At 44.5% G+C, this 17,388-nt stretch overlaps 1 protein-coding gene across 4 annotated transcripts; it reads left to right on the plus strand.

Moving 5' to 3' along the window:
• The first annotated feature begins 1,864 nt into the window (after positions 1 to 1,864).
• On the plus strand, positions 1,865 to 17,388 carry LOC106722913 (zinc finger protein 777-like). Of its 4 annotated transcripts, XR_003091807.1 has the most exons (7): positions 1,865 to 1,930; positions 4,290 to 4,398; positions 4,609 to 4,866; positions 6,668 to 6,788; positions 8,697 to 8,798; positions 9,914 to 14,960; positions 17,306 to 17,388. XR_003091807.1 is itself a non-coding variant. In XM_014525699.2 (5 exons), exons 2-5 carry the CDS (start codon positions 4,501 to 4,503, stop codon positions 10,444 to 10,446), a joined length of 1,122 nt encoding a protein of 373 aa, XP_014381185.1. In that variant the 5' UTR covers positions 1,865 to 1,930; positions 4,290 to 4,500; the 3' UTR covers positions 10,447 to 17,341. The 4 variants fall into 4 exon arrangements, 1 of the variants encoding a protein (XP_014381185.1); XR_003091805.1 differs by having other exon boundaries at positions 4,290 to 4,866; XM_014525699.2 differs by having other exon boundaries at positions 4,290 to 4,866; positions 9,914 to 17,341.

Below are 17,388 nucleotides of genomic sequence, written 5' to 3' on the forward strand. Positions count from 1 at the left end.
GTTGTATGAATTAAGTGTGTAATCATTGTGAAATCGTGCAATCAGCTAACTACTCCCCCAGCCAGTGCATCCAAACGAATCAGTAAATTGTGTGGGATTTTCTCTATTCCATAACCCACTAGAGACACCTTTGAAGCTCAGCGGAGACTTCACTAATGGCTCTGGCACTTTTCAGTGTGAACCCTGGGGTTTCTGTGTTCTTTTCCATAAAAACATGTGAGCTTGCTTTTTACCATATGCCTTCTTGCAGAGAGAGGACACCCGGGAGCATCTTGTCTAGGGAAAGTTGAAAGACTTTTCTCTTGATTCACAGAGTATTTCCTCTACTGGTAAACCAGCATTTTCTACTGCAGTTTTCATACTAAGATGTTTGTATTTCGTATGTATGGGCTGGCATATTGCGTGCATTCCCACAGGTGACCGAGCTTAATCCCGCGATTGCTGGACGTACCTGAGGACACGGCTCCGACGCGTTCTGTGCGAGCGCGTGTGAATCCCAGACCTGAAAGGGAGGTGCTGCGTTGGGGTTAGTTTAGCAGGGATTTTTTTCCCTCGGGGATCTTGAGTCAAGTTAAATCCTTCTGGGCCCCGGACAGGGAGGGACACACAGCTCTGACATGCACAAATGTTGGCCTTGCCCTGCTGTGAAAGTATTCGAAGAAATTCACCTTCTTGGTAGCACTCCACCGAGTCTCCGGAGGCTGCGCGTGTGTGATAGCAAAAGCCTTATTAGCGATGACTCGGCTGTATTAATTTATACTAAACTGCATATTATACTGTATAGTACTAAACTGTGTACTATACTGTATTAATTTATACTAAACCGACGTCTGGATATATTATCCGAGGAGCACGTCATTTCTTGGTGCCTGTTGTTGCCTTCCTCGTGCATATTCTTCTGGGCCTTTCGCACTTCTGTTGGACGGAGCTCAGGGACCGTTGGGTGCATTTAAATTGTTGTCTGTACTGGAGATGCTCTAATGACAACATTATTATAATAAATGATAACAGCAAAATAACAAGCTTGCTTGAAATGAAATATTTAACACGACCGCGACCCCAAATTGATTGCCGTGTGCTCTGCATCCGTTTGAATACAAGCTTTGCACAAAACACTTGAAGCTTCTCCCTTGCGTAGTCGGACCACAGCGGCGGGGGCGGATGCGACGCGGGGAGAGCATCGAACCGCACGCCGTAGGGTGGATGCCAGAGAATAGGGTCACTCTTGATTGGGTTGAAAGAAACGTCTCAACCTTTGTGTTTAATTACCATGATTAGATCTATCATCTGTTCATTTATCCAGTCCCGTGGCTGGAAACCTGCCTCCACCCGCTCCTGCAGCAATGAGTTCCGCGAGTTAACTTACAAAAGTACTTGTGAAGTTTTAAACCGTCCCCCCACCCCAGTCTCGATGCCCACACCCCTGCGATGTTGATTTTGGGGACAACTAAAGAGAGAACAGGGATGGCAGCAAGTGCAAAGCCGGTGCTGGGCAGGGGGCTGGAGGAAGGGGCACCGCTGATCCCCACCAGGGCTTCAGGACTACATTCCCCAGCATGCCCTGCGGCTCCCGGGTTCCCGCGCTTCTCTCAACTCCATGCGATTGTCCAATCAGAGACAGGCCCTGCCTGCTACCGACCAATGGGAGGGGACATTTCAGAGCCGCGCTCTTTCTTCCGGGGGGAGGCCGTTAGATGAGTGATTGATAGGGCGAGGGAGCCAATCCGAAAGCGGAGGCGGTCAAGAGGCTGGCCAATCAGAGGGGAGACGGAAGCACTTCAGAATACGAGGGAGAGTGCCGGCGCGTGCCCTTCTGATTGGCCGGCGGCCTCGCGCGCTCTTCTACGTCACCCAGTTCGGCCGCCTCCCATTGGTGGGTGGCGCTGCGGGAGGGGGCGGGGCGGAGGAAGATGGCCGCTCGCCGGAGAAGGTGAGAGGGCCTCGTGCAGCGCCTCCGCGAGGGGCTGCCGGGGAAGAGGCTCCTCTTCCCACAATGCACCGGGGGTGTCGACTGGGGGGACCCCATAATGCACCGGGGCGCCGGGCTGGGGGTTCCCCATAATGCACTGGGGCCAGGGGTAGGAGGTGGGGGGGGCCGTAACCCCCTGCCCCGTAATGTACTGGGGTAGAGTGTGTGGGGTATATTCCCCCATAATGCACTGGGGGTAGTGTGTGTGATATTCCCCCATAATGCACTGGGGGTAGTGTGTGTGGGGGTATATGCCCCATAATGCACTGGGGTAGAGTGTGTGTGGGGTATGTTCCCGCATAATGCACTGGGGTAGAGTGTGTGGGGGGGTATATTCCCCCATAATGCACTGGGGTAGAGTGTGTGGGGGGGTATATTCCCCCATAATGCACTGGGGGTAGTGTGTGTGGGGTATATTCCCCCATAATATACCTTCCTGGGGGTCGGACTCGATGATCTATTGAGGTCCCTTCTGACCCTAACATCTATGAATGAATGCACTGGGGTACAGTGTGTGTGGGGTATATTCCCCGATAATGCACTTGGGGTAGTGTGTGCGTGGGGTATATTCCCCCGTAATGCACTGGGGGTAGTGTGTGGGGGAGGTATATTCCCCCATAATGCACTGGGGTTAGTGTGTGTGGGGTATATTCCCCGATAATGCACTTGGGGTAGTGTGTGCGTGGGGTATATTCCCCCGTAATGCACTGGGGGTAGTGTGTGGGGGAGGTATATTCCCCCATAATGCACTGGGGTTAGTGTGTGTGGGGTATATTCCCCCATAATATACCTTCCTGGGGGTCGGACTCGATGATCTATTGAGGTCCCTTCTGACCCTAACATCTATGAATGAATGCACTGGGGGTAGTGTGTGTGGGGGGGTATATTCCCCCATAATGCACTGGGGGTAGTGTGTGTGGGGGGTATATTCCCCCATAATGCACTGGGGGTAGAGTATGGGGGGTATATTCCCCATAATGCACTGGGATCAGGGGTAGGAGTGTGTGTAGGGGTATATCCCCCATAATGCACTGGGTCCGGGGGTAGGAGGTGTGTGTTGGGGGGCTACATTCCCTCATAATGCCCTGGGGTCAGATGTAGGGCGATGTGTGGGGAGTGGGGGCTTTGCTCCCCCGCAATGCACTGGGGCAGGAATATTGTGTGTGCTGGTGATGGGGGAGGCCCCCACAGTGCACTGGGGTGGATTGCTGGGGCTGGTGCGTGTTCCCCCAGAATGCACTGGGGCAGAGCTGGCTGCAGGGGTGACTGGTGCTTGCTGAGTTGCGGGGGGCACTTGCCCCCCAGCAGCCAGTCAGTGCCGTAAGGGGGGAGCGCTGGCTGTCGGGTGCCCCAGCGCTCTCAGGGGTGCACGTGCATCCCCGTGCGCCCCCTGCGCGGTGCCGCTGGCTGGCTGTGCTGGCCTGTAGCGCCCCGGGGCTTGCTTGCTTCTCCCCCGTAACGTGTTGGGTTGCCGGAGCTGGGTCACGTACCCCTATGGCCGGATAAACCTGAATGGGAAGCGCCCTGCGGTGGCTGCCCACGTGCTCCCGTGCCAGAAAACGCTGGGATGGTGCTCTCCTCTTCTGTGCTGCCAAGCCGAGATGGAGGGAAAAACACTGGTCATGCATGTGGTATCGAGACTGGCCAAGCGAGTCATTCCCAGAAAGGCGTATAACTCAGAACCAGGGCTGGCAACGCTTCTGGTTCCACCTGCGCAGGGAATCTGTTTCCAAAATAGACCTTAGGACGCTTTCTTCCCAGTTCCTTTTACCACAGATACCACCCCCCCCGCGTAACGGGAACCAACGTGATGCATTCACCACAGGTCCTTTTCCGCTAGGACAGGCTTGTGACCCTCCAAAGGTCCCCTCCTCCTGGCCACTGGATATCCCAGATGTCCCCTGAGACCCTCTTTGTTTTCTAACCAGTATGATACTCCACTGAGCGAGCCCCTCTTCGTTTGCCGACCAGTGCTCTGCTCCACAGTTTCACATCGTGTTGCCGCCGTCGCTGTAACTGTAATATGGAATTCATTCCTGTTCTGAGAACGACAGACCTATTAACACGCGCCCTGATTCATCATATGTAAATGATAATATTTGGACAAGGATGGTCCTGCCTTGAGCAGCAAAGGGTTGACTTGAGTAACTTCTTGACTTTCTTTCTAGTTCTTGCATGTATGGTCTGTGATTCTATGTGCTTGCTTAGGCAGTGAGCATGTTAAAACATGGAAGATTGACATAGTAATAATGGCTAGGTTGGTTTAAAAAGAATATGTTTGGGAGATGTATTTCGTTTAATTTTTCTCTGTGTTTTTCAGATGTCGACTATTTTAAGATCCCTTTGTGCCCGTGTCGAGGTCTGGCTCCTCCAAGATTAGCATTTTCTTTTTGATGAATTGAATCTCTTCCTTTTTTACAAAGATGCATGTATCTGCTGCTCTTAGTAGAAAGCAGTAGTTGATCAGAAACTCTCGAAACACCCCTCTTAATATATTATTTTAAAATTTGCCTCCACGGCTCCTTTTTACAATGGTGTATTGCTCAGCTTTGAACTGTCAGAATGCAACGAGCGGGGTGTATAAGAACAGTTCTGTTACCTTCTATGGTTTTCCTTTACAAAACAAACCTCTCTTGAAGCAATGGATTCACAACATGGGTCGGGATATGGGAACTCCTTCTAAGCATCAACGACTGTGTTCGAAACACTTTGAGGACAGTTCTTTCGAAATCGATCCCCTAAAAATTAGGAAAAATAGGCGCTTATTGAAAGAGGCCGTCCCCAAAAAATTCATTTTGGGTGAAGATGGAAACTGGTTAGTTGGAACACCTCGAAGTTTCTGTGGTGTAGTAAGCAATAAAACTCGAAAACGAATCCGGAATCCTGAAAGTTTGAAGGTAATTTAAATGTTTGCTATTTTATTTTGCTTCTTGTAGATTAGGAAAGCACAATAAGTGTTTTGATAGGATTTACTTAGGGAAATCCTAGATGTCGTAGGAAATAAAAAGGATGTTGGCAATGCGGTGGATGTTGTTTTTTCTTCTGAGTGGTACTGAATGGATGTGTGGCACGGAGCATATGGTAGCAAACACCTGGCTAACATTAAAAATGGCTTTGGTACTCTCTTTACCATGTACCACCGTGGAGAATTGTGTTCTGTCTGCGTCTCAGTTTCTGTCTGGAGTTAGTTGGACACTGTATTCTTCTTCCCTTCATGCTCTAAGATAAATCCTGACCCTGCAAACTTGTAGTCATATGAGAAAGCACTCCTTTCCTTGTGTGTATATAACTTCATTTGATTTCAGTCAGATGGCTGGTTGGTGAGATGGCTTTTGCACCATGTTTGGGGGCTCTGTTACCAGTTTCTGTCCAGCTCTGTTTCCTGCGTATTGGTTTGGGCCCGTGGTCTGTTTTAGGGCCAGATCTTACAAACCCTAACTGGAATGGTGCATACATTGCTAAGTCTGTTCACAGGAGTAAAAGGAAATATTCAAGTGACCACAGGCTTATAGAATTGGGTCTCTGGGTTGTACAGTTGATAAAGTTTGTGAAGCTGCTAAATACATTTGGGTGAAAGGCAGAGTGTCCATTCATAATGTTACCATGAGAACAGTAATACTCGCTGGGCAAATATTGATGCAACTTCATGTCAATTGTGTCCTTAACTTTTAAATTAATTGTTAAAAAAGTGTTTACAGACTTAATGTAAATAATGCAGTCTTTGATATACTAGTCTTGAATTAACATGTGTATCTTAATTGACTAAATCCCATGTTTGTGACTTCAGGAGCAAAAACATTGACAACAGTGTCATCAGAAATTGCTTAAACTGTTGGACGTGTGTTGGAATTGAGCAAGATTTAAAGGCCAGAGAAACATTTTATCTCTGGAAAGTGAAAGAGGCAGCTGGCGAGCATGTCATCTACCACACTACATGCAGCTTTAGCTGTCTCAAAGACAGCAGGATCTAGATGAGTTGGAGGGAATTCAGAGAAGAGCAACAAAATAGACTAAAAGTTTGGAAGGTGTAAAGAACTGAAACATGTCTTTTTAAAGGGTGAAGCTATAGCTAGCTGTCTATTGATTTTTAAAGAGAGAAACATTAAGGAGTTAGGAAGCTATTCATGGGGGTATAACTAGGGGTACACAACTGTAAAAGAACAAAGAAAAACTTAGATTATTAGAGAGAGAAATCCTGGCAGTGAGATCTATTAGGCTGCCATTGTGTAATAGCTTGAGTAGACAAGAAAGCATTGAAGAACGTATTGAAGAGAGCAAGGCAGACAAGGTTCTTTGGGTACATGAGATATCTTTTATTAAACTAACTAAATAGTTGGAACAATTGTTCTTTGCAAGCTTTCTGGCACAAATGCCCATCTTTAGGCATAGGGAGAGTCTGTCCTTAGACCAACACGGCTACAACCAGCAACCCTTGAACAGAACAAGTGCATTGACTTGGACCAAATAAGATTTGAAAGTCTTTTCTGCTTTTTTTTTCTGATGGTTTTCAATGCGGGAGGATGTTGTTTTAGTTAGAGGCGAGGAGTACTATTTTGAAACAGGCACAGAAAAAGCAGTCAAGATTTCTCTGAAACACCTGCCAGATATGTATATTTAGAAAACTCAGCAACACGGAGCTTGCACTTGTCAGGATGTAACTGATGCGAGTGATTCTGAGTATTTAACACTTTATTCCAGGTCCCGGGAGCATTTGATGATGTTGCAGCCCATGAGGGGAAGAACTTAGAAGCGTGGCAGAAAGAGCTTTACAAGAAAGTGATAAAGGATAATTATGAATCCATCATTTCACTTGGTAAAGGTCAGTTTTCCTTTGCTTACCGGAAGCTGAGGGATCAGTGTCGTTTCTGTACTGGTTCTTATCCAACCATTATTCCTAAATCCTCCAATTTTAATCAGTTCTTCTATGCTTCAGGTACCTTGTGAAAAAAAGGTCAAACCCCAGTCAAAGAAGGTTGAAAGGCACACAGTTGTGTCTCTAATACTTCCCTTTCTGCTGATTCCTGCTCTGGGTATTACCTTTATTTGTGTATGTCCACCCCTATGTATACAAATGTTATTTCCCCATGTGATTTCGGTGAAACACTCCCTAGTTAAAGGGTGTTGTAAGGATAAAGGGTTTAAATCTTTGCCTGTGGTGTGATTTTTTTTTTTTTTAATAATTTTTTTTAATTTACTGGTTACTTTTTGGTCCTCATACATTTATGTGGAAGATCTTTACTAAATATGACCTGCATGTTCTTTGAGTCTTTCTGAACACTTTCTTGGGTTTTTCAGTCCTTATAAGAATTTAAACCATGTTTGTTTCTCGTTGCATTTTGTCTTTTGGGTACATTTGCAGTAGTTCACAGGGTTTCCAGAGAAACAGTAACGTCAAAACCCTGTGGCTTGTTAATCCGGCAGCTGTAATTTGAGCTGCTCCTAGTTTAATTTTTTTTTCCTGCTGTATTTGCATTTCTTGTAATCCACTGCTATATTTCTTACACCTGCCAATGTCACCAGCAGACAAGGCAGGGGTTTAACAGGCAACAGGGCGCGTCTGCGTGTTCATTAATGTGCTTTAGGTAATGTACATTAGCTGAAGAGCATGGGACATTTTTACATGCGTTTCCAATGCAGTGCCAGGCACCTCTAATTAGCGAGCCATGCTAATTAAAAGCACCTGCATGTCATGCGTGGCTCTGTGCTGAGAAAATGGCAGTGGTGCGCTTTGAACTAAAGCTCATCAAATGTGTTTTATTTCAAAGTGCACCGCTGCCGTTGTCTCAGCGCGGAGATGCATTGTGCTGCTGACACACGTGATGCACGAGGCTCCAGCAGACTTGATTAATTGAGTCTGCTCCGACACGCTGGATTTCCAGCGCATTGGAGCAGGCTCCCCGCATGTGTGTAAGTGCCCACAGGTTTTTGTGATGCTTTAATGAACATTAACATAGGCTAATACACATTAAAGCGCATGTGGAGACGTGCCCACCGACTCCTTGACTACACAGCCATGATTTGTCACCAGAGCGCATTCCATCCTGTGCAATAATGGAAAAATAGTGTAGCATAATTAAAGAGGGCAGCGTAGTGTATCCACTTACCAGTAGAAATGTTGAGTCTCTTGTTGCATAACGTGGAGTTGTTAGAGCTTCTCAATTAAATGCTTCAAGGATTTTTTTTTTTTAATGTAACAAAACAATGTCTATTTACCTCGTTTTTTCTGAGAAATGGCTAGACCATTTTCACTGAAACTTTACAGTAAAATTCACCATGGGGCCAACACTTGGCATGGAAATTTCAGCACAAACCATTACATTTTGGCAAAATTATAAGCACCTGGAAACAGGATCTTATAGTGTGAGGCAGCTTTAAGCATAGCTGTTGCTAAGTATATCACTTGTAGTAAGAGGTGTGGTAGAGATTACAGTACAGGAAAACTTGTGTCTGCTTGGCCTCCAGAGGGCAGTTATGTCAGCCAAGGCAAAGCTTAAATTGGTCTGGCTTGCTTTTTCCTGTGGATGTCAGAGCCCCTGGTTTTTAATAGAAATTCCTGAAAACATGAGATAAGGCAGAAATAAACTGCAGGTCTTATGAGCCAGAAAAGTGAACAGACTGACAGAAGGCCAACTTAAACACTTGCTCAGAGTACCCGCCACCTAATTATGTAGCATTTTTTCTGATTTCATAACTATGATTAAATCCCCATGATATATTCTTTGTTCAGACTATTCCGTTTCCAAAAATTACATGCAGGCAAGAGAAGAGCTGCATGTGAGGGATCGGCAGGACTCCGATGAAAGAGAAATTCCTATGACTCCTAATACAGGTGAGTAATGAGTTAAGACGACTACAAAATTGCATTAAAGCTGGCAGTCTAGTAAACCGTCACAATATCGTACAATTTAATCTCTTCTCATATATTCCTGCTTTATTACCAAACTTGTCCTACTTTTATAGTAGCTGTAAATTACCAGTCATCATTAGGCTAGCAGTGTCTTTGCAGATGATTGCTCAGCAAATAAATTAGCCCATATAGGGATTCATTCTGCTTTGGGTATCCAGGCTAGCTCATTTAATGCTAACTAGGGTACCTCTAAACTGCACTGTAGTGTAGGCAATACCCTGAGACAGTTTCTTCCCTTTCATGTTTTGAGTGATTGTTCAGATGTTGTATTATAACTGATGGCTTTTTCACTACGCAAAATCATGTGGTGCTGTATATTTACAGAACAGTTCTTAAACAAATGGTGTGACATGTTCCCCACTCTGAGGAATGTGCTGTGAAATGAAACATTTGCTTATATTATCATCATTATGCTAGTGTCTAGGTGACGCGTCAAATAGTTTAGGAAAAAGAGGGACTGGAGAATTATTAGTGATGAGCAGGAGGTAGGGAGGATTTACTGAAGGCATTGTAATCAAAGACTTGAAGAAGGTGAGAGGGTGCTTGATGAAAAGGAGAGGGGAAGCTTCCAAAAGTTGGGAGAAGGAAGTAGCAAGATGAGAAAAGAGAAGCCTGAAAAACAGGAAGAGTAGGGGGAAACGAGAGAGAATATTCTGGAGGCAAGATGGGATTTGTCTTGTGGAGAAGTCATACTTCTAGTTCATGTAGTAAAAATATTGACAGTCAGATAGGATCCAGAGGGTCAAAATGATTGGAATCAGATAGGCATCCAGAGTGTTGAAATCATTCTGATCTGTTGTGGTCTTTCTCCGTTCTTGGCAACAAAAGAATTGCTTTAGCATTTTTCTACAGTCAAGTGAAAACTAAGAGCTGGTATTTTCTGTGGGGAGTCTTGAGTCTAAAAAGGTTGAGAACCACTGGTCCAAGAAATTACCCATTGTCCATGAGAGTTGCAATCAGTAAGGGATACGTTATGCTTAGGAGGTTTCCTTTAACTCAAGCAGATGAAATGAATGCTTGGATTCTTTTCATTCCAGTGGATTATGGGATTGTGATAAAAACTGAAGTACAGGATCATGATGAAGGTCCAGAAAACATGGAGCTGCACGGATCGCTTTCAGGAGGATCACAAGACCTGGTGTGCCAAAGTCCTGACAAGGGAGTCGCTTATGAGAGCTACTGGAGTTCAGAATCGGAGCAGAGGAGTCCTGTGGAAAGCAGAATGGGTAACTTCTCACTTGGTGAAGGGGAGTCCAGTGACTTCAAAGACATCCTTTTCTGCGAGGAAACCCATGTAGGCGAAAGACTTTATATATGTACAGAATGTAACAAAACCTTTAAGCTGAAGAGAGGACTTCTAAAACACAAGCGAATTCACACCAAAAGGAATCAGATCTCGTCATACATCTGTACAGACTGTGGTAAAAGCTTTGGTCGCCATGCAGATCTCATTAGACATCACAGAACTCACACTGGAGAGAGACCTTATAAGTGTACAGAGTGTGAGAAAAGCTTCACTGAGAAACCCAGACTTACTAATCACTTACGAACTCACAACATATACATGTAACCAGTGAAGCCAAAGCTCAATTGGAACAGATTTCCACTCAGTCACCAACAACCCTGCCCAGAGTAGATGGCCCTTGGGTGTTTCTCAAATGCAGGAAAAGCTTTTGGGCGAGGCCATTTCTACAGCATTGCATTGAACTGCAGCATAAGATGGACCCTGTTGTTTTAAGTCTGCTCACTCTTGAGCAGCAACCTATTCTCCATTAGCTGTCAGGTGATTCTTGTATGGGGAGGGAACATATAAATTTACTCAATTTTATATGAAAGTTTAATTGCAAAAAAGGCCTCTTCTAAAATAATTACTAATCTAACCTGGCAACAGACCAGATTAGTGCAGCATGTGTGGGAGGTATTTTAGACATAAGAAACCTTTGATGGATCACCCAAGAACGTGCAGAACAGCAGGATCATTCGCAGATGATTACTGGTGGGAAATGGAGCCTTTGGGAGCTCTAAGTTGGACCTCGAGGTTGGGCCTCATGACATATAAATGGGAAATTAGTGGTAAAGTCCATCCAGCGCAGTCCGTGGTGCCAGCACTGAAAGGAACATCAGATGTAAATCTGACCTGAGTTTATGGAATGGTTGAAACCTCCATGGTGTAGAAAGCATGAGATGTGGACTTTGTTTCTGGAAGAGAGAACACAAAGGGTAGTGTGCTCCCTATGATCCCTTCTGTGCATCAGTGAAAGACAGAAGGCAATATTTATATGTAATTTTTTTTAAACCAAAAACCAGCCAATGGCTCCAAGTGCAGGAAAAGTCAGCGGATGGATGGGAGGAGGAGGAGAACAGTGGGTCAGAGCCTGTGAATTTTGTTAAACATCTGTATTAAAGACTCCATCGTTGGAGGTTTTTAAGACCCAGGTAGACAAAGCTTTAGCTGGGATGATGTAGTTGCTGCTGGTCCTGCTTTGAGCAGGGGGTTGGACCAGATGTGACCTCCTGAGGTCTCTTCTAACCCTAATTTTCTATGATTCTATGGACTGCAAATTTTATTTTATTTTTTAATCCCTTGGTTTTTGCTATCTTTATGTCTGTGATACAGATTTTCTTGCTTTGGGAGATTAGAACATTTCCCCCAAGTTCTTTCGGGTGTTGATTTTTAATCGTGCCTAAATACAAGCAATTTGCAGGAGCTGAATGGAAAAAGAAAGTTTGCTCTGCTTTTACACAGTGCAGGAGCATGTAACCATCTGTTTTCAGTGGATGATATCTGGGAACTAGCAGAATGGGAAAGCTGTCTGGTGAGATGCTTCTGATTTTAATGGCTCTAACCTAATACCAAGGTTTAACAGTTGAAAAAAGGGAATATTCCTTAGCAATTAAAAGAACTGTGTTTGTCCTGTGCACATTGAATAGAACAGATTTACTCAGCCTTCCAGTAGGAGGAGTGGGAGCAAGAAGCTTTAACTGCTTTTAAAGTTGAGTGGATAAGTTTATGACATGGCCTTCCCACATAAGCAAATTCAGTAGTGGACACAAGGATCATATGTGCTCAGGAATGCAGATATTTTGCAGTCGTGAACGAGCGGACATACAGATCCCCTTAATGCATTTGGACCAGGACACGGGTCAAGAAACCCTGGGAATAGAAGGCTGAAATCTGGCACTCCAGTGACACTCCCTGTGACTGATCACTCAGGAGGAATTGAGAGCAGAATATGATCCAAGGATTTTGTGCAGAGCACTGCAAGAGGGACTAAAGTAGTTCCCAGTTCTGGGAAAGAACCAGGTAATAACAGCAGCCCAGATCCAGAGATTTGATACATCAAATATTGATGGCAGGTGGAAGATACACACACAGGACATTCAGCAACATGAAAAGTGATAGCTGCTGTAGCTACAAAGCTTCGTTAATTTATTGAACACATATACGGCTTTGTGGAACATTGCTATGCATGATTGTACTTTGCATTTTTTAGCACTTTAGATGTTCGAGGTGCTATACCAGTATCAGTTGAAGAAGACCAATTAAGCAGAAAACATTGAAGAAGCTTGTCAGTAAAATTAGACTCCTTTCCTGCCTGGCAGCAGAGTGACAAAGTACTAGACAATTCCAGTGAGCTGCTAGGGAATATAATGAGAGTAAATAGCTGGAGAGGAATCATGATTTTTGGAGAAGTATTATTATAATGGAACAACTTGTATTAATTTTTGAGCAAAAATAGTTTACAATCTAGAGAGGAAGCCTAATACAAGATGTACTTTGGGGTGGAAGTAGATTGTTGTTATCCTTAGCTGGAAGCAAGCCAGAAAAACATCAAAAGCTGAGTTTTTTCAATATGGGACTTCATAGGAATTGTTTTCATTTACTGAAAAATAAAAGGATGTTGAATATGGTCTTTCAAGACACAAAGTACATATTCTCTTCAGCTTGAGAGAGAGTATAAAAAGAACCATCCCCATCATTACAGCTTTCTGCTAAATGTTTTGTAATTTGTCATCATTATCCTGATAGTTTTTCTAATAGATTATCTGATACATTAACAGTCTGCTGTGATGGTGAACCAGAGTCTTTATTTCTGATCTGGAAAGGGTAAAGACCTTACTGGACTCCAAATGGAAAGGAAAATAGGGAACTTCATTGGGCTTTTCAGAGCTAACAAAAAAGTGAATTTGTTTTGTTTTTAGATTCGGGGCCTAATCCTAATTCCTTTTGAAGTTGTGAGCAGGATTGGGCCAATAATGAATTAACCGATCATTTGTATATGGTGGCTAACCCTTTTTTAAGGCGTTGATGTTATATGGTGTAAAGTAAGTCAGTATTTCAGATCTGAGGCTAATCCTGGTTATTTCTGCCAGTGTTTCTGAAGATATTTTTTTCTGACTACTGATAACATCTCACTTACACATTTGTTCTTTTGCCCTGAGAACCAGCCTGTTCTTTCAACTTGGGATACTGAAAACGATGGATTTGTGTTGAATACTAATAAATATGAGAAATTGTTGCTAGTACCTACTGATGATTTGAACAAGAATTTTGTCAATCCTTAATGTAGACAAGGACAGTGTTGTAGAGCAAATCTTGTCTTCAAGTGGAATTGGTATGCCTGCTACCCTGTATACTGTATGTCGCCTTCCTGTAGGCACGTTTGTATTTTCAGTTCATTCTTTTATGGTAACCTGTTATGTTACGTTGCAACAACCTGCCACGTGTAGCTGTAAGCCACTTTGAGCCTTTTTTGGGGGAGAGGGGCTCCGAAATCAAGTAAATAAATATTTGAAGTATAGTCTACTGTTAAGAGATAAGATTCGGTCAATAAAAACATTTAAAATAATGCAGTTGCCATCACAGGTCAGCTTGCAGCATAAGCAGAACAGAACGTGAGCAGTTGTCCTAATCCAAGGGAGGGATGTTTAGGGATACATTAGAGTAGGACTGCACTCAGTCTAAGCAGTGGAGCAAAGATATCAGATATAAAGATACCAAATTTAGTAAATTTTGTCCAGTATTTGTTAGATGATCACTTAAGCGCACAAATAGGGGGCAGTTTGAGGGTAGGAGAGAGAGGACATTGTGGGTTCATAATCCGGCCATATATTATCTAATTCTGTATCCGGGTACCAGTTCAGGGATCACACCGTTCTGCGACTTTCCTTGTGGGGGTTTCTTTTGAGTTCTTCCTTCAGTGGCAGAATTGAACCCACTATGGCAGAAATTAAACTCTAATACTTTCAGATGGCATGTACAAGAAATGTTCACAGGTAATGAGAATGATAATGTTCTTGTTTAAAGCTCGTGGGTAAACAGAAGCATCATATTATGTTTGTATAATTGGGGAAACCAGTTTGACCTCAAAGTATGAAAGAGCCACCCAGATATTCGTCAAACATCTGACTCTGTCAGCTAACTCTTTCAAAAAATAGACTCTCAGAATCAAGCCATTGGCCATGGTTAGCCTGAAAATCAAAACTTTGCCTTGATACTTCAATTAATTTTGCCTGGAGTAATAGTGAAGCAAACACATTATAGAATTTAAAAAACGTAGCATTTAATTGCCCATGTTTTCTGCTAAGCAAGCAGAGTAGGGTCTGGAAATAACATAAAAGATTAAAAAAAATATATATTTATTCTTCTTTTGCAGCCATAAATAAACACTTCCTGTCACTCTGGTCACCTTGCTTTGTGATGAAGGTCCTATCTGAGATTTCATGATTAATGTTGGCAAATGACGATGTCTGTCTAAAGGATATGATAATATGTAGAAATGTATCTGTTGTGACTGATTTCTACAGGCAGAGATGATCTTTTTGTGTTTGAACAGTGCGTTGTACATCGTGGGTGCTACTGATATACAAATAAATATTAAAGTGGACTTCGCCAGCTGATGTCTCGTAGCAGCACTTTCCAGAAAGAGGGATCATCCTTCACGTTCTACTTAACTCTTGAAGTAGCTTCTTAGTAAAGCAGTCAGATCAGGAACCTCTCTTACAGCTAGTTCCACTGGCTGGCTGCATCTTGTATGTTTGTATCTGATACCTCAAGGTTTTCATAGGACAGCTGCTTGCCAGGTAAGCCTATTTTACACCTTCCTTTTTGTTACTGCTGGAGAGAAGAAAGGGGATTAAGGTACTGTTCTGAAGATCCAGGTTGGGTTTTTGCTCCAAAACATTGCAAATCACATGTTTAGTCTGTGGCCTCTCTACAAAATGGGGCAGTGCTTTCCTACTACAAATGGATGTTGAGGACGTATGCATTAGCTTATAAGTTTTTGTATACTCTGGCAACAAGGGCCCTATAGGTACCTTAGATGGAAAGATAGCTCCGGCCCAACTTTTAGTTCTTTATACATTCCTTCCTTGTCTTCTGAGTCTGGACGCTGCCTAGTCGCACTGGAGGCACTGTAGTGACTTCATTCTACCCTTCGCCATATTCAGAGGGGTAGATAATGTTCATTTTTTAAAGAAGGACTTAAGCAGACCCTGAGCTGATTTTCTGTTTTATGATACAAGGGGCTTATTTGAAGTAGAATCGGAGATGAAACATTTAAACAGGTGTTGTAGGCATCATGTTGTTTTGATTTATGAGATTGGAGCATCTGCTTTTCCAGTCTTTTTTTCCCTTTCTGCCTACTGACATGATTTTAAATTTGTGGGAGAATTTAATACTGATGAAGGTACCACACTTATAGCCCTGACTGCTGGTCGTCTTTGTTTGTTTATAGAGGCAACACGTTGTGACCTGCCACAGTGCAGGTTTTCTTACAAAGCACTACTAACAGGCTTTAACCCTCACCTGGAAGTCTGATTTGTTGAGAAAAGAAGACAGTCCATTCCCCGTGCCCATTGAATCCCTTGCCCATCCACTGAGACGGCCAAGAAGGTTGTGCGTTGGTGACTTTTTTGATGTGGGGAGTTGATACTTAGACGCTGGAAAGTTTACAAAGTTCGTGTCGTGTAGGCTACAGAACAGTCTTCAGCTCTTAGCAACTTTGCACTGGGGCCCTGGGGTTTATGGAAGCAAGCGATCAAACAGTGCCTGCTGCCGGTAATCCTGTACACGGCGATGGTGTACCCCCCCACGCCGTCCTGGCTACAGGCCCGGCGGGTCCAGCGGGCCTTGTGCCTTTTCTTTTGGGGTGGGGGAAGACAAAGTGGCTAGGACAGATATATAAGGATGAGGGTTGGGGGGATGGGGCCTCCCCAACATAGAGACCTTTGTTTACGTGCATTTTCTGAAGGTGGTGGTGAGGGAAGCAAGGGGAGCAGCGGGCATGGTTACCAATTTCTGTAGGTTTTGGGAGGGGAAGGCTCCTGAGAAGGCTGGGCCTGTTCGGGAGTGTGTGGCAGGGAGCGTGGGCTTGGCAGATGTCGCTGCCCTACGCCTGACTTGGAGCCTTTGTTGCGAGTGAAGGCTTGGAGGGGTTAGGGATCGAGGGGCTGGGGGATGCCAGAAAGGTCCTCAAGTTTCTGAGAGGGAAGCAGAGGATGTCAGAGGTTGGGGAATTGAGACCGGAGCAAGTCAGTAGGGTGTGGAAGGACTGGTGGGGAAGGACTGGAAAGGGGAGCCTGAGGAGCTGGCATGGAGGGGGGTGCGAAATGGTCTGCCAGTGCGACAGGTGCTCTATCGCTGGGGACTCTCTCGGTCCCCCCAGTGCCCAAGGGAGCTCTGCGATGAGCCCGAGTCAGTGACACATGTGCTGTGGGACTGCTCGTATGCACAACGGGTGTAGGGGAAGGTGACTACCTATTTGAAGGATACGGGAAGGGGAACTGGGGTCACTTTCGAAAATGTTTTCTACAGTTTATCAGAGGGGATGGATGGGATATGGGGGGTGAGGGTCTTAATCACCTGCACCAAAGTATCCCTATGGAAAGTACGCTCCTTGTTGGCTCTAAAGGGGTCGTGCTTCTCCACGACGGAGTGTCTGCAGTTAGCAATGCACGAGCTGCACTTCCATGGAGCCAGAGAAAGGAATACGAAAGAAGGAGGGGAGGAAAAGTTCTGGCAAGGGCTGGACTTCAGGGTGTTGTTTCAGCCCCGCACAGGTATAGGCTAAACTAAGAGTCAGCCTTTGTGGGTAGAAAAGGCTGGCGAGGGTTGCACATGGGATAGGGACAACAGAGGGGACCTGTATTGCACACGGTGTTTTCTTCTTTTATTTTCTGAAAAAGTACAGGATGACTGACACGACAAGTGTAATATGTGCTTGAGAGACACTACTCAGGGATGTTTGTATATACCGTGAAAAAATGAGATGACGAGCAATATGATATCAATTACAATGCGTTTATTATGTAATGTTTGAAACCTTGTGTCGTACTACCTTTTGTGATATCCCTTGGGGCATTCGCTCAAACTGATAGAATCCCAAGGGGCAAATAACAGCAGTCTTCTCTTTGTCCTCTTCCTGCAGAGGTATCCGGTAGTAGCCGCTGCGGAGGTCTACTACTGAAAACCATTTGCTCCCTACTAAACAGTCCAAAGCCTCCTGCACCC

This window comes from Alligator sinensis, unplaced genomic scaffold (assembly GCF_000455745.1).
Source record: "Alligator sinensis unplaced genomic scaffold, ASM45574v1 scaffold1296_1, whole genome shotgun sequence".
Lineage (NCBI taxonomy): Eukaryota > Metazoa > Chordata > Crocodylia > Alligatoridae > Alligator > Alligator sinensis.

Excerpts from the sequence above, each read along its gene's own strand:
- LOC106722913 (XM_014525699.2), top strand. The coding sequence starts at position 4,501 with ATGGTGTATTGCTCAGCTTTGAACTGTCAGAATGCAACGAGCGGGGTG. Across the intron at positions 4,867-6,667 it reads GGAATCCTGAAAGTTTGAAG|GTCCCGGGAGCATTTGATGA; the intron begins GTAATTTAAATG and ends ACTTTATTCCAG. Across the intron at positions 6,789-8,696 it reads CATCATTTCACTTGGTAAAG|ACTATTCCGTTTCCAAAAAT; the intron begins GTCAGTTTTCCT and ends TTCTTTGTTCAG.